At 44.4% G+C, this 22,657-nt stretch overlaps 2 protein-coding genes across 5 annotated transcripts; both read right to left on the bottom strand.

Annotated features, from left to right (window-relative positions):
• Nucleotides 1-398: 398 nt before the first annotated feature.
• On the bottom strand, nt 399-18,164 carry lmtk3 (lemur tyrosine kinase 3). 4 transcript variants are annotated; one of them, XM_078094879.1, is made up of 17 exons: nt 17,608-18,136; nt 15,870-15,901; nt 15,176-15,309; nt 14,639-14,786; nt 13,929-14,002; nt 13,691-13,809; nt 13,184-13,271; nt 12,321-12,469; nt 12,121-12,205; nt 11,877-11,998; nt 11,044-11,193; nt 4,690-10,963; nt 4,425-4,588; nt 3,889-4,022; nt 3,122-3,456; nt 2,952-3,036; nt 399-1,816 (listed from the first exon to the last, which is right to left on the bottom strand). In XM_078094879.1, the coding sequence occupies exons 8-17, from the start codon at nt 12,422-12,424 to the stop codon at nt 1,683-1,685; spliced, it is 7,587 nt and encodes a 2,528-aa protein (XP_077951005.1). In that variant the 5' UTR covers nt 12,425-12,469; nt 13,184-13,271; nt 13,691-13,809; nt 13,929-14,002; nt 14,639-14,786; nt 15,176-15,309; nt 15,870-15,901; nt 17,608-18,136; the 3' UTR covers nt 399-1,682. The 4 variants fall into 4 exon arrangements, with proteins under 4 accessions (XP_077951005.1, XP_040022049.2, XP_040022048.2 ...); XM_040166115.2 differs by lacking the exon at nt 15,870-15,901 and having other exon boundaries at nt 17,608-18,164; XM_040166114.2 differs by lacking the exon at nt 15,870-15,901 and having other exon boundaries at nt 15,161-15,309.
• Nucleotides 18,165-18,599: 435 nt separating this feature from the next.
• Nucleotides 18,600-22,647, bottom strand: leng1 (leukocyte receptor cluster (LRC) member 1). The gene is made up of 4 exons (XM_040166178.2): nt 22,044-22,647; nt 21,046-21,246; nt 19,988-20,292; nt 18,600-19,660 (listed from the first exon to the last, which is right to left on the bottom strand). Exons 1-4 carry the CDS (start codon nt 22,173-22,175, stop codon nt 19,441-19,443), a joined length of 858 nt encoding a protein of 285 aa, XP_040022112.2. The 5' UTR covers nt 22,176-22,647; the 3' UTR covers nt 18,600-19,440.
• Between the last annotated feature and the right edge of the window lie 10 nt (nt 22,648-22,657).

Genomic DNA, 22,657 nt, shown 5'->3' on the forward strand with positions numbered 1-22,657 from the left:
GGACTAGTTTCTCATTTCTCACACAATGGTTTCACACTCTACACACTAAGAACACGCTAAGAAACTGCAAATAATCCCAAACAATATATGAAGAATCCAACATGCCTGGTTAGTAGATTCTGGGGTGGATGTCTGTAAAACACTGTATTCGCTGTATCGAGGTCCAACGATGTTCAATCGTTGGACTGTTGGATCGTTGGATTGTTCTCATTGATTGAGAACAATCAATTCTTGCTCAGAGATACATTACATTTAAACGTTCAGTCCCCGGCCTAGACATCTCAAAACTGCATAAACAAAAGTATTTCAGCTGGAGCTAGATGATTAAAAATAGTGCACTTTACAATTACAAAACAATACGATTTATTTCCATGAAATGGTTCAATAACAGGTTCACATTTGTAGTTTTTATTTCCCCTTGTTTTTAATTACCCCTTGAAAACCATTCTTTAAACAATACAGGTTTTAAACCAACATTTAAACAGACAAAACTTGTGGATTAGGACTAGTTGGACCCAGACTGCAGAATGGACTGTAATTAGTAGAAAATAGGGTAAATTAACACAAACAAACAGCCCTACACTAACAAATGGAGTTATTTACTGTTGAAAGGCTTTGATTTTTTCATGCTAAGCTACATTAATGGTCTTTAAACCAGGTAAAATAATGACGAGACAGCTAAAAAAATCCTAGACATTGGAAAATAATTACACATTACAGGACATATTTCCATACGGATTGGCATATATTAACAAGTCAAATTATACAAAATACTTTTTTAGCAATTAACACGTTTGGGAAAATATTTTGATTTATTTGTTATGAAGATCTTAGAGAAGGTATAACCTAGATGCATTCAGTCCCAAACAAATAATAGCTAAGTTAATATATGCTAATTGCTTAAAGAAAATAAATAAACAGATTAATAAATAAAAAAAATATTGCATAAAAACTCGCTTTACAGAAATAATTTAACAATGTAACAAATGTCAATAATATAAATTAATAACATAAGAGGAATATTTTTACAACTGAAAGTATGAAGAAGCATAGCTGTTTTCATTTTCCGTGCAGTCTAAGAATACATCTAAAAGTAAACAGCTCTAAAATGATATTGGTTTCACTTGTATGATGACATTTGTACAAATGAGTATTCTCAAATACAGGAGTCAAGCAATTTCTGGTCCAAACGGCTGCCTACAAGAACAACTGACTGACTGCAATGAAAAACTTCTTTAATAAAGAGAGGACTGTAATCCAAGTGTTTACATAGTTAGATCAATGACCAAAGAAAGGGCATTCCCCGCACATCTGGGGAATAACACAACGAAATGAAGAAGAAAAAGAGAAGGTTAGCTGGTACACAGCAAGATCCCACTGCATAGCTGTCAACAAAGCTCCGAGCTCCTCTTGTAGCATATGCTGCCTCTTCCAAAGACTTTTGTAGCTGAAGGCTATGAATACGCTGTAAATAGTGGCAGGCAGGAGCACAACAACCACTGTCATACAAAATCCTGTCGCTGGTAAAACCTGGAATGTGTCCAGCTTTTAGAACGGGATCCATTCTTCGAATTGCCTCTTCAATAAAAAAATAGCCTCTGGGTGAATGGCTGGTTGTTGTGGTTAATTCACTGGCCAGTCCAAGAGGGTTCAGCTCTAAAGGTTTCCCACGCAATGAAACATCACACCAAGTGGGGGTCGTTGGCAGGGCTGACAGTGAAGCGCGATGATGTCACTGATTTGGCCCCCGCAGGCGACCTTGGTTTGAGTGATAAATCCTCTTTCCTTTTCAATTCTTTGCTCTTGATGTTGGGCCCTGATGAAAAGGGAAAAGAACAAAATCAAGCACTATGTGAAATCAACATTCCTCGAATAAAGACAGAAGAATAAAAGGTCATAAATTAAGCACATAAGTGACTGTGGCACATTTCTTCAATACAAACAGAGTAAGATATTATCAACATGCACCAAACCAGAAAAGAAACGATAAAATAATGTTTTGAATCTATTAATAGAATCCTACTGAAGCAATTCTGTTTTTAGTTGAAAATAACTCAAAAGAACACAGGCTCTTCTTTCACAGCTTTAAAGTTTCAATTCTTAAGGCTACAGAAGATCATAAAAGCATCTCATTTTGGAGTTTCTGCATTTCTGCATGTGTGCACATACAGCCCAAAGACATTCTGAACAATAACTTCCAAATACAAATAAATTAGGTAATCAGTGTCCAAAATGGAGAGAGCATCAAGAGAGAAAGTGGAAATGGTTTAGGAAACACAGCTTGGGACTGTTGAGTGCAGGATTCATGTCACTGCTTAGTTCCACCTGTCACAGTGTCGGTGGGGATAATTATAGAGGATTCATTTTGGCTGCATGTTTGTGGAGGAGATGATTGAACAAAGGGTTTTTCCATTTCAGCGGTTGGGGAGTTAGTTTCTGTTAGATTTGATTTTGTCATTCTCCGGCTCAAGGTGGGAGTGACAGCGCGTATAAAAATAGACTTCTCTTAGATTAGTGTGCATTGCCTGTTGTCTGATGAGTAGAGTCGTCTGCATACCAGCCGTTCTTTGATGCTGCACTCAGACACAGGCATGTATTGAGCTCAACGCTAACGTTGGACTCCTCCAACACTAACCTGCTGCTGCTAAACAGGAATAAGCTTTAGCGTGGCTTAATTAGCACAGACCACAACATCAGGACGTCGGTAACGTCACCTTCTTTTTTAAAGTGTTCGAACAAGTGATTACAATTACTTCCCGATATGAGGAAGAGCCTCTAACCTACTGCTGGCACCAGAGGAAAAGTCAGGAGATCACCTGTCCGTAGGATTTGTCCTCTGGGGACAATGACTTCCTGCACAACATGTAAGTGGTGCACGATTGACCCTCAATGCCATTAAAATTCATCATTGAAGTGAGATGATTAGATGCCTACAAAGATTATGATCTTACTACGCAAATCCAGCTTGGTGCTTTTGACGGACACTGGGGCTGGACTTGTCGGGGCTGAACTGCTCAACTCACTTGTCGGAGTTTCCTGTTGAAAGAAAAAAATCGAACGGTCAAGCCGCCCTTTATTGTATCAAAAACAGTCCTATAAATCAATCAAGAATGGAAGATACCTGATCAAAAAGATAGATTGTGACATCATCAAAAAAGGACACATTTCTTCCTCGGTCCCTCTCTCGGTCCATCGGCTCTTTGGGGGATTTCAGGAGACTCCTCAGGCCGACACGTTTGTCCACATCTGTTTCCGTGACAACAATCATCCTCTTGGAGCTTTCGTCCTCCTGTTCGTCCTCCTCCTCGTCGTCAGGGTCGCTCCCTGCGGACATGCATCTCCGCCTTCCGATCCGATTTCCAATTGCACCGTCCCCATAACCTCCTCTACCAGCGGGGATGAGGGGAAGAGTCAGAGCGAGTGGAGGGAGGGCGAGAGAGAGACGAGCTAGTTTTGCTGTGAAAAGGAGAATCAGGAATCAGGAAACATTTATTTGCCAAAATATGCCAAACATACAAGGAATTTGTCTTGGCGGTTAGTGCGCGACAGTAGACAGACAGGACAACAGTGCACAAGTAATAAAATAAAGGAGAATGAAATGCTAATGCAATGGGTTAGTAGGCTAAGGCTATGGGTTAGAACAAGGGAATAAAGTTAAAATAAAGTTAAATAAAGTTAAAAAATTTTAATATTAGGAAAAAGAGGTTATATATGAGAGGTACCCGACCTCTTCCCAGTCAGAAAACTCTTTAAACATCTGGATTAAAGTTTGCAGACCCTCTACCAGAACAGTTTGCTTTGGGGTATTAGCAGTTATTTGGTAATTGACATCCTCTCATTTTTCCTTCCTTTCTTCGAATATTAGCAACACGTGCAACACGAAGGTACCTTTCATTGCCTGGTTTGCAGTCGGCTGAGGGGTTGTGACCTCAGGTTGTTCAATCACAGTGAGCGGCTCAGCTTTAGTTTCATCAGCATCGGTGGGCGCCTGAGTGCCGGGGGAACTTTCATGATCCTCTTGGCTTTAACAACAACAAGATAATGAATCAAAACAAGGATATTGAAAAGGGCAGATCACCAAAATATCATATATAAAATGTCTTTCACCTGCCTCTTGTGTTTTGTACTATTTATCTCTCTGTAATTTGACGTTTTAAAAGGAACTACTTACAGCAAAATAAATACTCTTTGGAGTATCAGTAACTGTGGATTCAGCGCAAGTAAATCCATTCATTCCCACCATCTACTTTAATGTTATGAAGGAAAACCAAAATTCTCGAATGCTTGGTATAAAACCCAAATGATTCTGCCAAGACTCTGCTGAGTTTCAATTAAATACCACTGGAGAAAAGTAAGAAAAATGTGCCGATATATTTTGTAATTGTGGCATAACCTTAGATTTCCATGTTCAGCCGTCATCCTACCTTTCATCCTCTTTTTGTTCTACGACAGTGACCAGCTCACTGCTGCTCTCTTTGATTTGTTCCCCCCAGGGCCGCAGCTTCACTGTGTCTTTAACAGTCGACCCCCACAGCACGTTTGTTTTCACATTTTCACTGAGGGAGAACTGAAGCCTCTCCTCACACACCTGACGTAGCAAAACAAAACAGTAAGGAGGATTGAATATATTCAGACGTTTGTATCGGAAGCACTCCAAAAACAAACAAATCTCCCCCCAAAAATGCTCACCTGCATCATGAGGCCATTCTTTTTCGTCATCTTACAGAGAGAGCCCTGATCTTTGACATCAGCTGTTGATGAACCCTGCCTGTCATTCTTCTCCTCTTCAGAGTCCAGGATCAGTTTGTCAGAGTTATCGGAGGTCCGATCCTCCACCGCGCGCCCCTGAGGAGTTTGGGAGTCACCTGTACTGCTATCACCAAGACTGCTGCCCCTCAGCTCGGGTGTTTTCTTCAAAGACTCCAGCAGCTCTAGGTTCCCCAGAAAAATATCACCAAGACAGTCTTCCTCGTCTCCAGATATGCAACACAGTTGTTCCAGTTTTTCAAAGTCCTCCAGGGGCTCTTCGTCCAAATCTTTCCACTCAGAAATGAGTAATTCTGGGAGATCGTTGAGGGGAACTTGGGGGGAAGATGGGGAGGCAGAGGATGTTTTCTGGAACAGATTATTATCTTCATCCTGCCTTTTTATGACAGATGCAAAGTTGCTCTCATCAGCCGGGGTTATGTGCACAGAGGGAGGGTTCAGATTGGCGGAGATCCCTTTACTCTGAGTTACGGCGGGTGGGGATTCTTGCAGAGTCGGCTCTGAAACATTGGCGACGTGAGTCGGGGTAATATACGGCTCTGTCTCAGGGCTAGCAATAAAGTCTTCTAGATTAATGTGACTAATAAATTCCTCTGCCTCTATAACAGATGGTGGTGGACTAGGAAACGAGTCGTCTAAACTCTCCAATTTATCATATTGTACATCAAGGTCTATGCTTGTTGGAGGACTAGGGAAATCTACTGAGCTGAAATTGTCTTCCTGTGGATAAGACTGATCTGGCTCGTCCTGCACATCAAGGTCACTTGGACAAGAGATGGGATTGGGTGTAGAAGGCATGTCTCTGTAATCATCTTCTTCATTCATAATGCTTACTGTCTCTTCTATATGTTGCCTAGCAAGCCATGGCCTCATTTCAGGCTCCGAATCTGCACCTGATTCAACATTTTCCAGGTCTGAAATGTTGTCATCTGGAGCTTCGGTGATGCAAATGGTTATATTTGAGTTATCCAAAGTGTGACTGAAGCAGTTCTCTAAATTAGAGCCTTTCTCGTTGTCAACAAGCTCAGCTGAGGTCAGTCCTTCGTTTTGTAGGTTCTTCTGAGGCCATCTGTTAAAATTCAGATTTTCCTCTGTTCCGCTGCAGTCTAGCAGATCTTCCCCATCCTGGACTGTGTCTGCGTCTGACAAAATCACCATCTCTCCTTTTTCCAAGGACTCCTGCTCTGGAATTTCTCTATTCTCTACTTCCATTTCCGAGGTTTCTCTTTTTAGATCTTTGTTAAATGTGCCAATTTCCCCTAAGTCCTCAATATTTTCCTCCTGTTGCACATCCAACACATTGAGAGCCTGTCGCTCATTATCGCCGGAGGATTCCCATGCTTCCTTAACGGCAAGTTTACCAGCAAGTCCTTGCGTTTCATCGTTCCAGGTTTCTTCGCAGCCCTCCAAGATGGCAGGGTGCTGTTCGCTTCCTGCAAGTTCATCGTTTTCTTCAGTCTCCCAAAACTCCTGACCCACAACCAGCCTCTCCCCCACCTCCCACGCCTTATCAATGAACCCGGAGAAGAGTTCCGCTCTCAGTTCAGCGTCTTGGCATCTCCTCTCCGGAGAGGCCCACTGGTCATTTTCATCAGGCCACAAACGCAAGTCGCTTGACTGTGAAAAGCGGTGGCAGTCAAACTCTCCGCTAACTACGCCAGAAACGGCCTTTTCCTCATCCTCTTCCAGAGCGCTCCACAGCTCTTTGGTCTTCACATCCAGTCCCTCGCATGAGTCTTTTTCTGCACTGTTAGCGGAGTCCACCCGACTGGCTGCTCCTCTCAAGGGCGACTTTTCCTTCATGGCGTTACTCAGCTCTGCGGCAGCCAGCTGTTTCTCTGTCTCTGTCGTGACCTTCTTGTGCTCGCTGCCGTCTGAACAACGGAGGTTCCTCAGGCCCAGCTCGTTGTGGTCGAGACCGGGCCTCTCTTCACCTCCCTCGGGCTCTTCAGCACCCTCCTCGGCCCAAGAAGGACAGGTCGAACCACTCGATTTATCATAGACGGACTTCCCATCATCACACGGCTCAACTGCTGACAGGGTGTCATCGCCGAGAGGGGACTCTTCGGTTTGAATGCCATAAAGTTTTGATAATCTCGATTCTCTTTTGTCAACTTCTGGTTGGGTTACATATTCCGCAGTGTCATCTCCAGGTTTGAGTGATTCCAGTGCAGACAGATCAACACCTGCTTCTGTAACACTTGTGTATTTTTTATTGCTGGGCCTTAACACACAATCGTTTGACCGGCTGCCAGATTCCGATTCAATCAAATGATTTGTCTCAGCGATGCTCTTGGATTGTAGATTTAAATTGTTCCCTCCAGAGTCCTGGTGTGTGCAATCAGTTTTTAGAGAGACGACGCCTTCTTGGAAGTTGTTGTCCTTTGGATACCCACAGCTGTGCGGTCCTTTCAGTGGCTCGTCGTTTAATTTTGAGAACAATTTGTCAATTACGTCAACACGGTCCTTAGCCTGAGGATCATCACACAGCAGTGTTGACTCTTTACTTTCGTTTTGAAAAATGCCAAAATCGTCTCTCTGTGTTGACTCCAGCCCTTTGTTTAGAATATTTCTGTCATCACCGAAATTGAAGATGGCTTTTCCTGTAGCATGTTGAATTGGAGTCCCCGTTCCCTCACACAGTTCAATTATTTCTCCAATTTCCCTTTTGTTATCTGACAGATGTATGCTATTTCTCAATGGGCTCTTTTCTCCTAACTCTGCCTCCTCCTCAGTTTTTTCCTCAATTCCTGTCAGAGTTCCACGATCCCCTCCTCGACCGCCGCTCGGCCTGGAAGTAAAAAGTCCATCGCTGCTCCTCCTGTTCATGCCCTCCCCCTCCACCTCGCTGTCTGAGAAATAGGCAGAGTCTCGATGTGGTGTTTCATTTCCCAGAGCTCGCCACCCGCCTCCTCCAACCCCTCCTTCACCGCTCGTCCAGGAGTCACTAGGTGTGAGGCAGTCGGCTGAGTTGGAGGTCATGGGCGACAGGGCCGAGTCGGTTGGGGTGATGAGTGAGACGTCAAAGGATGGATCCAAGTCTGGAGAGGTTGGAGTGGCTGCTGGGATGAGGGACTTTTCAGCAGCGTGACAGTGTTTCTCCTCGCCAGTGTCACTGTCATGAAGGAAATTCTCAGTTTTTGTCGCATCATCTTTCTGGGAACCCAAATGTTCTCCAAAATTCTCCAAATCAGCTTCTCTAATGTGTTCAGAGACGTCATCAGTTTGGTACTTTCCTTTATGAGGATCATATGTCGTGGTACCTGGCTTTTGAGCTGTTTGAGTTGTTCTCTCGGTTCCGCTGCCATGCAGGTTTTCTTTCATTAACTCACCATTCCCCGTACCAGCAGCCTTTTGACTACCTTCTTCATTCATAATTAGCGATTTGTTCAGGTTGTATTCTTTAACACTCGGAGTTGACTCAGATGGAGAGTGCTCTGAGTGAGCTATTTGCTCTCCTCTAGCAGGTAAAGCGGGTCCATCTAAACTCTCTTCCTCTTCTTTGTGGAATGCAGGCGTTTGGTTGTGCAACAGACCATTTTTGGGCATGATTTCAGAAAACACAAACTCATCAGATTGTCCGTTTTCAACATTGCTTCGTTCACAGTCCGGTTTAAGAGGTGTTTTATTTGATCCTATATGAAGGACTGGTATCTCTGGTTTCATAGAAACCTTTATCTCACTCTTTTTAGCACGCTTGGTCACTTGTGCGTAGATGGCCTCGGTTGTTGTTTCCTCTTTGCCTTTTTGTGACGCTCGTAATGAGCTCTCCGACTGAAATCTGATGGTCTGAGCGGCGCTTGGGTCAATGCATATGGACTCGTATTCCGGAGACAGTGGAGTAGGGGAGTAAGATGTATCCGTTTCTATCCTGTTTGTAGAAGTGTTTTGTCTGGATATGATTTCAGTCAGAAAGGTCTCTGCTGATTGGATCTCCTTGAGGAACTCCTCTCTGGTCATTTCTGTTCTCGGCGACTCCTTCTCAGTCGGCTGAAACTCAGCATCCTGCTTTCCGATGGTGATCTCAGAGAGGAGAGAGCGAGACCTCCGCATACCCTTTGAATAGGCTTCCTCGGCCTCGGTGTATGTGGGAAGTCCTGGAGCACAGACATAGGGACGCAATCTGGATCCTGAAGGATAAAGGTATTTTACTGGATCGGTCATTGATCCTCCCTCCGGATCTGTGTCCATCCTTCCTGTGTCGATCTCTGTGAGGAAAAGATCCCTCTGGAATGAGTCTTTAGTGACTGTATTGTCGTACTCCGCTTCTTCCCTGTTGTTACATTTCTCTGGTCCCCACGAATGTCCCGCTGACCCTAGCTCTGTTATCAGCGACTGGGAGCGGCGCATCCCTCTGTTGGGCACCACAAAGTTCCCCCATCTCTCTCCATCTCGTTTCTCCTCCTTCTGTCCCTCCCAGGAAGCCTCTGACTTGGACTCACTGGACTCTGTCACACTAGCTATCTCTGTCAGAAACAGATGCATGGGGGATTTCTTGGCAGCAGCCACACGTTCTGCATGAAGTTCAGCATCTTCCCTCCAAATGGCAGGCAGGATAGTGTCGAGGCGTGACTGTGTCCTTTTCATTCCCCTGGAGAAGAGCTCGGCGCATGCTGGGTCTGCATCTTCAGATAGGCTGGAGTGAGTGACGGTAGTCCCGCCGCTGGGTCTCTCAGGGGACATGAAGGGAGAGTCATCCTCATCTGAGTAAGTGGGACTGGACGAAGACTGTCTGTCAATCTGGGGGTTCGTGGGCTGAGGTCGGGGCAAATTGCGATAAATGGGGCGAAGTGGGTTTTCCCGACGAACGGGAGAGTCAAAGTCTTTTGCGCGAGAATGAGAAGCCTCCCTTGAGTTGTGGACTGATGGCAGGTGCCTGCTACCACCTTCTCTGTCAGACAAGTCACAGGATAATGGGTCTCTACTGTATCTCTGAATCTGCGGCCTACTGTATCTTGAATAAGTCTCTGCCGTATTGTAGCTGGGGCAGATTCTTTGTGGCTTGGAGTGTGGAGGGAGGGGCGGGGCACCCACTTGAGGAGGTTGGGGGTAAATGGGATGGCTTGACGGGGGAAGGGACGGGGAGAGGGACGGAGACGGGGGGAGGGTCTGTCGAGGCCGATGGAACCCCAGGTGATCGAAGGTAGAATGTGGACAGCTGCTCATGTGATGGGGGTCTGTTTCGATTTTTCCACCGACGGTATAGTGAGGCAGTCCTCGATAACTGAGTGGAGGGGCGGGCAGAGGGCGCGAGTGCAGGTGGTTTGCTGATGACATGGACATAGAGCGAGGCTTGGGAGGAAGGACCGGGGCTTGAGATTTTCTATTTCCCTCACTACCCCTTCTCATGTCCTCCTCATCGTCATCTCCTAAATCAACTACTGAAAAGTCAGTCACTCTGCTCGAACTGTCTCTGAATTCAGCCACACCTGTGTTGGGCACCTGGAGTTGAGTCTCACTTGATCTGACGGTCTGGAGGCCTTTTCCATACTTGTCAGAGGAACAGTAAGGGACTCGCTCTTTTCCCAGCAACCCACTGCGAATCTCCACCAGCTCCATGTCTCCCAAGCAGATCGAGTCAGAGCGGAAAGAGGATTGAGTCCTCCCTTTAAGAGTCGGCGACTTGTCCTGGGGAGTGTGCTCCTCTAATCTGATGTAGTACTCGCTGGCGAGGGAGGGGCTACGGGCGCTTATCACCGGCACCACGGTGGGTGTGTCCAAAGACTGTCGGTGGTTATTGTTTGTGGTGGGAATTGGCTGAGGAGGAGGGAGAGGTTTGTAGCCTCTTCTGGCATGAGCCTTTTCCCAGAAATACTCAAAGTTCAAACCTTTGCTGGTTTCTGTGACTGTCAGGATGTCGTCCAGTTCAGACGAGGACGTGGTGATACAGTTCCCTACAGGGTCCAGCAGCGGGTAGGAGTTGTCTTCCCTGCCGTACTCCCTCTCTCTACGCTTGCTCGCTGCAGACTGAAAGCTAGGCGGGCGCAGTAAGTCCCAGCGTCTTTCAAACGACTCTTCGCTCTCCGCTCTCCTTCCTCTACCCTCCTCATATTCCTCATCCTCTTCATCGTCCTTCCCGCCACTCCCCCTCGCCATTCCTCGCTCAGCGGCCAGGAGGGAGGAGAGGAGGAGGAATATCTCTGCCACGGAGGGGCGTTGAGACGGAGGTAGCCAGCAGGACTGCATGATCTCATACCTGAGGACAGAGGAGTTACGTTTGGAGAGATTCCAATAATATCAATCATTATTTCTGAACATGGTTTGACGAGTACTCACCAGTAGTCTGCATGCGACAGTTTGAGTCTGGGCTGGGCCAGCGTGATCTGTCTCTCCCTAATGACGAAGGTCAACACCTCTTCGTCACTCAGGTGCCTGTGGGGCTGAGAGCCAAATTCGAATAGCTCCCATATGACCACCCCCAAGGACCTGAAGGAAACAGACAACGTAGAGACATACCTTGAGATGTACCTTATTATTTCATGCGTGTATATTAGCACTTTGATTTAAAAAGAGCTCCGTAAACACAACTGAGATGCACAATAAGAAAACAAAAATATTAATATTGTCCAAAAGTATCATGTTAGATGGCAGAACAGCTGAATCATTATATTTTTTCAAGGTAAGAAACATGATTATGAATAGCACTTCAATCTTAAGGCATCATTTCTTCTGCGAGGGGAAATAGTACTCTTGTTTTGTTGCCAGAACGGGTTTTGGGTTCATTGAAGACATTTCGTGCTCTTGTTCGTCCACCATTCATTCAGACATCATTGCCACAAAATGGAAATGAACATGCTTACACACTTACAAACTGCTTCAGCAAAAATGAGGTCACACTGATGTTGAGACGTAGGTGTGTTTAAGTATTTGTGGTTTGATTTGTTTTAGATTAACAGGTGACCCTCTGTCTTTACTTTACACGTATAAAATTCAAAAGAGCAATTTGAGCCAAATCAAAGATCAAAATGAAACCACAAACAATCTGTGTATGTGATTGTATTAAACGTAACAGGTGTACCTAATGGCCAGCAGACATTATCCACATGAATTGGCCGTACCCAGTTTTAATTGCACTGCACATTGACAGCTTCAACAGCTCTAAAACATACCACACATTGCTGGTCTTGGTTTGGTCTGTAACAATGAGAGATCCTCTGAACTCCTCCAGCAGCTCAGGAGCAATCCAGCGCAGGGGGATCCACAGCTTGTCTGGAGTTAGGTAATAGTCCTCCTTCACAAATGCATTAAACAAGAATTATTTTCATAATCAATCATCGTTTACACGACAAAACAAAGGCTTGTTATCTGGTAGCATACATTTATATATCTTAAAATGATGTTAGACCCACTTACCTTATAATGGTTGTGTGAAAGGCCATAATCGCCGATCCTAACCGTGAGGTCTGATGTCAGCAGGCAGTTTCTTAAAGCCATGTCACTGCAGAGTAGAATATACCCGCCAACCAGGAGCCACGTTGAGCAAGACGCCACACTGTGTCTATCCGAGGGATGAAATGTAATTTGGGTTCTAATTATGTACGATCCGGACTAACCTGTGGATGTAGCTGTTTTCATGGAGATGCAGCAGACCAGAGGTGATCTCATAAGCCATTCTCTGGAGAGTCAAGAGGTCTCGGGTCGGTAGGTCAGGGGTCATCCCATCTGACTTGCGCTGGGCTCTCAGATACCTCTTCAGGTCACCCTAGTTGTACATGACAATACTCAGTAAAATGCATGGAGACTTGATTTGAATGAGTGATGATGCTATTTTGGCCATTAAGCGTGTGCGTGCAAAGTGTGCGCAGAAAGGATAATATTTGTGACCTCCAAAGTCCTCAAAAGCTAGCCGGCAGCCTTTGTATTATTCACTTACGTTTCAGGATAAGCAAGTAAACAAAATGACGTCTATATAAAAGTACGTAAAATATGCCAAGAGGAAAGGACAATAAGAGACTTTATCAAATAGCAGTGAGGCCCCCAGAGTGTTACGGCATCTCTCAGTGTGTTGCTGTAATTGATCTGTTGATCAATTGTTCTTAATCAGGCAGTGATTAAGGGAAGGAACACAAACCAATTTTACCAAAGCAAAGCAGATTTCCGTGACACCATAACCTCTATAGTTCCAATGATGTGTCACTTCTGCAGCACATAATATGAAGAACTACTTACATAAAATTACAGCAAAACAGGGATTTATTGATGTAAAGTACCCGTTAAAAATACCCTCAACATTTAATGGGATTGAAAAACTGGTGGAACACAATAGATTTTATGACACAAACGGTAGAAATGAAAAATCTAATTAAACAAGAAAATACAAAATTATTAATTTATCGTGTAATTACTTTTATATCAAAAGCCTTTAAAGAATTTAATTTAATTTTGTTCCATATTTAAATGGCCACTTTGTACTCACCAGCTGACAGAACTCTATAACCAGGAGGAAGGGAATGCTCTCACTGCATTGCCCCAAACACTGAAGGATGTTGGGGTGTTTAAGGCTCCTGAAGGGAAAAAGACCGATAGATGGCGGATGGATAGAAATAAGGAATAAAATAAAGGAACAGCATTTGCATTACACAAGAAAGTAGAGGCACTTGTGTAGTCGGGCAAATGTGCTTATTGCTGGTGAAAAGATGACTGGACAAGTGGAGGGTTTGAGCCTCAGCAAAAGCAGAAGAAACAGTAGATGCAGCATTGTGTGAAAATGACACCTTCTGAGTGTATATCTGTGTGTGTCTGTGTGTGTGTGCGTGCGTGCGCGTGGCTTAGCCAGCTTGTGATATGAGAATTGGTCTGACATGACAACCTGATGGTGTCTGATGTTAACGTCTGTCAACTTCCCTACTTGTCTGCGTGGCCACGTTACAGCTAAGGTTACATAGTCCCGTACGGCTTCACGGGTTTGAGCAGCCTCTCCCACCTGTACGGCTCAGACTCGGCCAAGAACTTCCTCTGCTCCAGAGGGCTGGCGCTGAGACGCAGCTCCTTCACCACGGCCTGATAGGAGGTGCAGTCACACAGCACTTCAGCCAGGATCACCTAGGAGACATCCATGGGGAATTACATGTTGCCCAGGAGAAGCAGAATATCAGTAAAATTATATATTTACAGAGAAATATAAGTCACATGACAGATCGTCACAGAGGCAATCTTCTTACCTTTCCGAACCAGCCATTTCCTATCTCCTGAAGGTAGTTTAAAGTGTGTCTTTTAAACCATTGAGTCTTAGAGTCTGTAAAAAAAATAAGAAAAGAGAAATAAACAAAGATTAGTCAGCATTTGATTTTGTTTTAAGTCATTGCATTTTACACAAGGGTGAGAAAAACAATAAAAAGGCAATATACATGATCACAGCTACAGTGTTCATCAAGCCATTAAAGATCCCCTGCAGAAAACTTGTAAGACAAATAAAAATATATAATTATGATATTAACTCAAATGTAATTTGGCTCATATGTTTTACCGTAAGCCTTATATTTTATTACCTACTTAAAATGCTTAGAAATAATATATACTTCTTAGTTTTCATAAAGAATCTTGAATGAAAGATCCAATAGAGACATCATAAGGTGCACTAATAACATCCTCTTAAGGCAAATGTCCAACTTGGAGTGCTGTCTCTTTGTCTTATAATCTTATGTCCCAATGTTATGCACCACCCGCCATGTCAAATTCCTTGTATGTCCAACATACTTTGACAATAAATGTTCCTGATTCCAGAATCCTCACACGGATCACTCACCAGAATCTTACCGCAGGTCGCTGCCTCAGTTTGAGGCCTCAGTGGATCCACAGTGACTGAGGCAACCGACCGTGAGGCTTCCCCCTTCGGGGTTTTGTGCATCAGATGAGAGTCTGAGGTTGTTACCTGCTCCATCCTGCCGGGCGAGGCAGCTGGGCCTCTCTCGGACTGGCAAGGTGTAGACCTCAGGGAGGGAGGCGCATGACGACAGGCTGTCCTCCTGGATGGGACTGGAGCCTCCGGAGCATTCCTCCCCGTCTGGATTGTCGAACTCCTGGTTGTGTCACAACAGCACAGGAAAAACCCACCCAGGGTATAATTGAAAATATGAAAAGAAGCTCTCTAAATAATTTGGTTTAATAATTTAATTTAGAAGTAAATAACAAGGACAGACAAAGAGAGTGCAACCGCTCTGAACTAATGACACCCTGCCTGCCAGCCCAACAACACTGTAAGGTCAAAGATGGAAGCTAAGACTAAACAACAGAGGGTTATTGACCATTTTTACTTCTTTAAGTTGGAATTATTTAGCCCTGTTTCCATTCCCGCAGCGGTATGTTAAGTCAGGCTTAAATCAAAGCCATGCCAGCATGCACAAAATGGTGTGACAAAACCAAGGCGGCAGAGGGAGGTGAATAGATCTCTTACATGTTGAAGACTTACATTGAACCCCACTCCTCCTCTCTTACAGCACAGACAGGTCAGGAGGAGCAGGACAAAAGAGACGAGGCCAGAGCAAGAGATGAGGATGACGACGTAGGGCGGAGGAGAGAGGGAAGCAGCTCTGGTCTGAGACACTGAAGACAGAAAAGAAGAGGACAGGAGAGGAAAGGGTTTAACACAGGAAGATAAAACGGTACGAGCTGTTAGGTTTGAGTCAGTGAGAAGGAAGAAGAGACACTTGAATGAATCAGAAAAGTTTGAAATCTTATTGCACAGATGTTTTGGTAAGAGGGAAACCATCGAAGCGTTTTCTTAGCAGCAGGTTTGGGGAAACAGTGGAAGACCCCAACGGACAGCTTGCATCGGGGGTTTGGGAGTAAAAAGCAGGAAGGGAAACTCACTTGAAGAAAACGTCTGAATCATTAAAAGAAAGCAGAGACTTGAATACAATTTTGAAAGTGGGATAATGTACCATTCCGGTGAGGAAGAAAGCACGGGGTAAAAGGGTAAATGTTGGAGATGGCATTCCACTCGGGAAACACAGTTAAGAAGCAGGGGAGGGGTGGCTGGTTGTCATTTAGGAAAAAAGGAGCGCTAATTGGGAAGGGTTGGAAACTGGAAAGAGTTACTCAAATCAGGAAGGTTGACTAATTAGGTGAGACAGGGAGGGATCGGGACATTTTGATTTTTGTACCTCAACGTAGTCGATTGTGGGAAGTGAACCATCTGTAGAAAAGAAAAGGGGCAGGGCAGGGTGATTAAATACCCTTCAGGTATTTCCTTTAGGTTTCATTTTACTACTGCAGCCAAAATACGTCAAACATTATATCAGTAGAGAAAGACGACAACAGAGAGGAGCAATGACACCTTCATACGGTCAGAAGTTGAAGGGCTTATATATATAAAGGTATACTCAAACCACGACTTAGCCTTGTCCAAGTCGATATAAATATAGCAGCATTTTAGGCTCATATAGTTTAGTTGCGTCTGCAAACTTTAGAACTGTACCACTGATATAGATAAATAAACAGTTTATTTACACAACGAAAAGACCTAAACACTCTTAAATAATTTTTAGCATGTGAGATAATAAAGATGCATTGGAGAAAACGTGATAATAAACCATGGAGTTAGATTAACAAAAATGATATTGAAACAATATGCTTATTTTGTATAAGCCTTAAAATATCCCAATTTCATTCTGTATCCCTCGCCCATATCCAAAAATACATTCATTCACAAGGTCATGATACTGTAAACACTGCATACATCAATTTCAAAGTATATTTAATAATGTACTACCTTGATAAATATTGTAAAAAGAGGACCAGCTTTCTACTAAAAATATAACACATGAAGGGATTTTTGATTATATTTGCTGGATAAAAATGTGGCTTTTTTAAATGAATACATTTATCACCTTTTTATTTTCTGGTATTTGTCGTGTTTTAACAGAAGAGGATTTCACCCGTCTCACATCCTGCTCAAAGTAAAGATCTATTCAGCATTTAAGGTCACCCTCATTTCAAATTGTAAGCTGGTGAATGCTCCAATCTGCAGCTTAAAATTGCTTAAAATGCTTAAAATGCTGATAATCAGTCCTGCCCGTTTAGTGCATGCAACAGAGAAATAAAGCTAATTGTTGATAACAATTCTTAATCCCTGCACCTGCTAAACAAGGGCTGAATATGAATACCCTTTTGGCAATGCGTTCCCCTAAATATGCACCACAAACATATAACTGGTGGCGTCAATCCTGAAGAACGATCTCAGTTGTTGTGCTATTCTTGCATCGTTATAGACAGACGTCCAGACAGACACTGCATATAAATAGGAACCAAACACGGGGCCTTTTCCACCAGCTCGGTGCCAGAAGCTCCAATCAAAACAATACACCACAATACAATGACTGCACACATTACACAAACACAACACTCTGCCAGATCTTGGGGGGGAGGGGGGGGGTAGAAGGCATATTCAGATTAAGGAAAAACAAAGATGCCAGCAGTGGTTAATAAGCTAAATCATCTCCAGCGCCAAGCGGAGGCTATTTTTAGACGATATCTCGCACCGACCGAGTGGTTCAGCTCGCTATTCAGACAGTATGTGCTGTTTTTTTTAATTATTTAAATGCCATCGATGTGAGGCCCGAGATCGACCCCCCCCCCCCTAATATTTTCATCACTGCATGCAAATGTGGTACCCTCCCCATCACCGAATCAGCCTCGCTCCTGTTTTTATAAGTCAGCCACGTAGACTGCTGCAATATACGAATTCGCATTATGTCTAAGTCATATTGGATGATAACACAATGCCCCCCCACCACCCTCTTTATATGGAGAGGCCTCTCTCTCTCCCTCTCCTCTTTTCTCCTGCATCCCTGACATGTTTTCAAACACCCCCCCATCCTCCTCTCCTCCGACCGCGCTCACCTTCCCTCTGCGGGGCTCCGAGCGCTCTCTCCGGGCTGAAGTACGACATGGTCCCCGCCAGCACTACCATCACCCAGCAGTGCGGCCGCATCGTCGCCTCGTCCGGAGCAACAACAACAACAACACCATCCGAGCGACGCCACCGGCTGTCGGCGTTGGTGTCCTCCTCTCTCCCGTCACCCCCCCGTCGCCGTCGCCGCCGTCGCCGCCGCCGCCGCCACGGTCTGTGTCGTCTCCGGGCTCACGCTGTCTGTGTGTGCCCCCCCCGCCGCTTTTTCTCCTGATAATAAAGCGCGTCTCGCTCTGCGTGCTCCCCCACCTCCACCTCCAACCTCCTCCTCTAATCCGCAGTTAAACGCGGCGCGCGCGACGCTCCATTGTGCATCATCCGTCGGGCCTCCGCTCGGCTGCACGTTACAGCTCCGCCTCCGTCAGCCGCTGGAATAAAAACACCACCCGCTGTACTCACAGGCGGCGTGTTTGATTCTTTCTTTCTCCCTCTATCTCTCGCTGTTGTCTGTGCCCCCCACCTCCCACCTCCTCCTCCACCAGCCTACGTCAGACGCGCACGGCGCGCATTGTCATGGTCCAGTTCGATCATCATCACGCTGCCAGGTGATGCCGAGGAAGAAATTAATAATTGGTGATAATGTTCCCAGAGAAGGTAAAGGCTTAATGTGGTGCTCGGCTGTGGGTTTATATCGATCTCATATTGGATTCATAATCTATTTTGAAAATAACTTGAGGGTGTCATGTCCACTTCCATTATAAAAATATAAAATATAATTAAATATGTCAACAGCCTACAAAGATACTAGCTTTATTTGTTTTCTTTTATTTGGTATAACATTAAATGGCCAATGTTACTTAATACAGCAGCCCGATAATAGTTGAAAGCTTCGGTTTAACTTGAAATCGATCAAGAAATGATTCGGTGAAGCCCAACACAACTTATCTTCACCACAGAAAAACGAGCATCACTCATGAAAATATTTGTTTCAGATGTGTGTATTTTAACAACATTTATAGAAAGGAAAACAGCAAGTTGATATTCTTATTTTGTGTTGGTATATGATGCAATGACACAACAGCAGACGTTTTGACTTTGAACAAAAAAACGGCATCATTCCATCTTCTGTCCCGGTGAGCCAGACGTTGGGCCAACATGCAAAAGACTAAAATGACCACATCATAGCAGGAGTTATTTATAGCAGGGCTTTTCTGTGACATAGATGGTTGTTGAAAACGTTCATTCATTCATTATTTGATTGTACCAAAGGGTCCAAAACTCAAATTCAGCTCATACGATAAAAAAAGAGCTAGAAAAATAAAAATGAGAAAAAGTATATTATACTTTATAATTATAAATATTTTCCACCAATCAACTAATTAATTACTCAAATGGTTGTTTCAGCTCTACGCCAGTTTATTTTCTATTATTTTACTCATATGCTGACCTTCACGCCGCAATTATTAGGAACATGAAAGACTTATTCATGCAGTGTGTGCAGATTGTTTTCATCATCCTTGGAATTTTAACAATAGTATAAACACATCTAGTATCAAGCCCCCTGTGATGAAAACAATGACAACAAATCTACCCCGCTGACGTCATCCCAGCAAAACGCTGCAGGCGACAAAGGTAACGGCATATGACATAAATAAAAATAAATGAAAAATGGCCTACAAGTGGCCTTTTTAAAGGTCATGTGGTTCCCAACACTTTCCATCGAACCTTTTGACATTTTACATTGCTTCCTTTAGGGAAGAAAAGATGTAAACTTTTGTCCACTAACCATCCAGCATGGAGCACTGTGAAGCAATAAACAGAGTTCATGATTTTAATATTTCATCCCTCCAGCTATCTCGGTCCCGCCTTTGACGCTTTCGAGCAAGTTCTGGGAAATAAGCACTGTTGTACGGTCTCTCCCTCTCATTCGTGTCCTTCCCCGGCTCCTTCCCTTTGCCGTTCCTCTGGTCGAGGAGGGCCTGGGTTCTCCTCCTCTCGTCCGCCTCCCTCTGTAAGCGCTCGGCACGTAACCGTTCAATGGAGCTGCAAAAGAAAGATTTCTATTTTATTGATATCATGACCGTCACGCCGTAGTTATGAATCCTCCTCTCGCCCCCCCCCCCCTTTGGTCGGGTCTTTAACCTATGCTGAGCTAACTGTACGCTAGCTGACACAACGTGAAAGAACGTGCTATCAATTATATAATAAAGAAGAACTTTAAAACTAAACAGAAAAAAGGGAATAATGCAAACCACGTCTAAATATGTAGAGTTATTGGGTTGAAATCAATGTACTAGATGATCAGATAGTTTATTTCAAATGAGTTTTTGTATTATAGTAATAAGTAACAAGATAAATTGACTTTCTTACCTCTCTCCGCTGCTCCACTTTTCCCCTTTGGCTCTTCTTTCCTTTTTCTTGTTGTTATATTTTCTGTCCTTTACAGCCATTATTTTCTTCATCTCTTTCAATGGGTCCAAACTATCTTTCAATCGGCGATCTCTCTTCTCTTTCTCCTCTTCACTTATTCCCTTCTTTTTCTCTGGATCTTTTCGCTCTTCCTTTTCTTTTGCTTCCTCTTTTTCTTTGCCAGTTTTCATGTACCACGGAGTGACTTCAGACCCCGGTTGGGGTCCAAGAGACACCAGCAAGCCGATAGCTCGCTCCTGCTTCTCCTGGGAAAGACACAGGGAAACGCCACAGTGACTAAAATGTGTTGACAATGACAGCAGCGCCAAATACTGACAAATGTGGAGAACAGCAATAACTGTAAAATTATTCAATTTTCCTTTTGCTCATCTCTTGACTGTGATTTGATTATTAAGCTGGATCAAATCAACAGCTCTGTGTCTCTTGCGGTTTCAGTGGTTTTCTCTCGCGCTCCATCTGTTTACACTGCTCGTATGCTTCACGCGGCCGGCCTGCATCCAGATAATATATAATGCGCTTTGTCCGCAACCTGAACCGTACTGCTGCCACTGATTGTAAATATTGCAATTCAATATTCCTTCATATTCCTATGCATTAATGACTGAGGCAGTACGGACACAAGTAACAGTTGCTCAAACCGCTCAATGAATAAACGTGCCACAACAGGCACATTGTTTAGTCAAAACGTTGTGATCACAAGCTGTGTCCCTGTGGCGCATAACACCCGTGCATAGAAGGACCCAACACGAGATCCATTCATACGGCCAACTGCTCAAAAGCTCATAAAACAGGTGGTTCTACATTGAAAAGGCCTTTTCACGTTGTTCTCATTCACACATGATCACTACAACGCTGACGGATAAACACATTAAAATGCGAGTTGAGCAAAATGTCTTGATGCCGTGACAAAGAATTATTATAACAATGTTAACTTTTGTTTGTTTCTTTTTAAATACATTACTGCTGAATGAAAGAGTCAGAAGAAGTAACACCATCACCTGTTCATCTTTCTTGTCTTTGAGATACTCCTCATTCCCCTTCTTCTCTGAGGACTCCTCGAGGGGGAAAAGATTAAGATGCTCCAGAGCTCTACTTCCTCCACTCTGTTTGTCACCATCGTCATCAGCTTCTTCATCCCTCTGTTCTCCTGCTGAATGGAGAGCAGCTCTGGATTTCCTTCTCAAAAACTCTGTACGAGCCTGTGGGGAAGAAGAGTTGTTATTCCAAAGAAAATGCATAAAGACCAATACAGGCTTCTTCATAATCAGTTTGTAGTCCTTCAAGGATAACTTCATAAATATTACCACAATACAGATATAAGAATACAATACAATGTGCCAGTATTTGTTTTGTAACAATTAGTTGGAGTCCTATTGGCTGGGACTTGAAGGTCTGCTCACTATAACGCCCAGTAGGTCTGCTCAGTGTGACACCCTGTAGGTCTGCTTATTATGAGACCCTGTAGGTCTGCTCAGTGTGACACCCTGTAGGTCCGCTCACTGTGACACCCTGTAAGTCTGATCACTGTGACACCCTGTAGGTCTGCTTATTATGAGACCCTGTAGGTCTGATCACTGTGACACCCTGTAGGTCTGCTCAGTGTGACACCCTGTAGGTCCGCTCACTGTGACACCCTGTAGGTCTGCTTATTATGAGACCCTGTAGGTCTGCTCAGTGTGACACCCTGTAGGTCCGCTCACTGTGACACCCTGTAAGTCTGATCACTGTGACCCCCTGTAGGTCTGATCACTGTGACCCCCTGTAGGTCTGATCACTGTGACCCCCTGTAGGTCTGATCACTGTGACCCCCTGTAGGTCTGATCACTGTGACACCCTGTAGGTCTGATCACTGTGACACCCTGTAGGTCTGATCACTGTGACACCCTGTAGGTCTGATCACTGTGACACCCTGTAGGTCTGATCACTGTGACACCCTGTAGGTCTGATCACTGTGACACCCTGTAGGTGTGCTCAGTGAATAGCTGTAGGGGCTCACCTCTTGCTCAGCACGCTCCACGCGCCGCTTGGCCTCGCGCTCTTCCTCTGCCGCCTGGGCCTCGTCTTTCCGCACGCGCGCGACGTTGTCTTTGTTGCGAACGTGCCAGCTTTTTTTCGGAAGGATGTTCATCGTTACCTGGGTGACTGTTGCCCGGGTGACCGATGATCCTATACGGTAGCGGTCAGATAGCCGCGCGGGCTAGTTCTGACTTAAGTATGAACAAACACAGCTCAAACACTGACTTAAGGAAACAGTAACACTTGTAGAGCGAGCAGGTGGAGAATGAGGAGGGCTTAAATTAGCTGGATGTTTCGGTCAGAAAATAAGAGAAATGCCACAGTTTAGTTGCGGCTGTTACTAATTAAGCTAACGTTAGCCACGGTATGCTATTTCCCAGCTTAACGCAGCAGGTTAATGATACAAATGCGAGGAGAGACATTTAACTCGCTCCCCAACGATAAACTCATCTTTTAAAATATGTAACACGAACAGAGGGACAAATATACCGCACTGACTTAATGGAATGAGAGGTTCTCCTGCGGGCTGCTGATGACTAGGAACTAGTTAGCAGCCGCAAACCGGAAGTAAACGTAACATATTTTTGCAAAAAC

The sequence above is a fragment of the Gasterosteus aculeatus genome, chromosome 20 (assembly GCF_964276395.1).
Source record: "Gasterosteus aculeatus chromosome 20, fGasAcu3.hap1.1, whole genome shotgun sequence".
NCBI lineage: Eukaryota > Metazoa > Chordata > Actinopteri > Perciformes > Gasterosteidae > Gasterosteus > Gasterosteus aculeatus.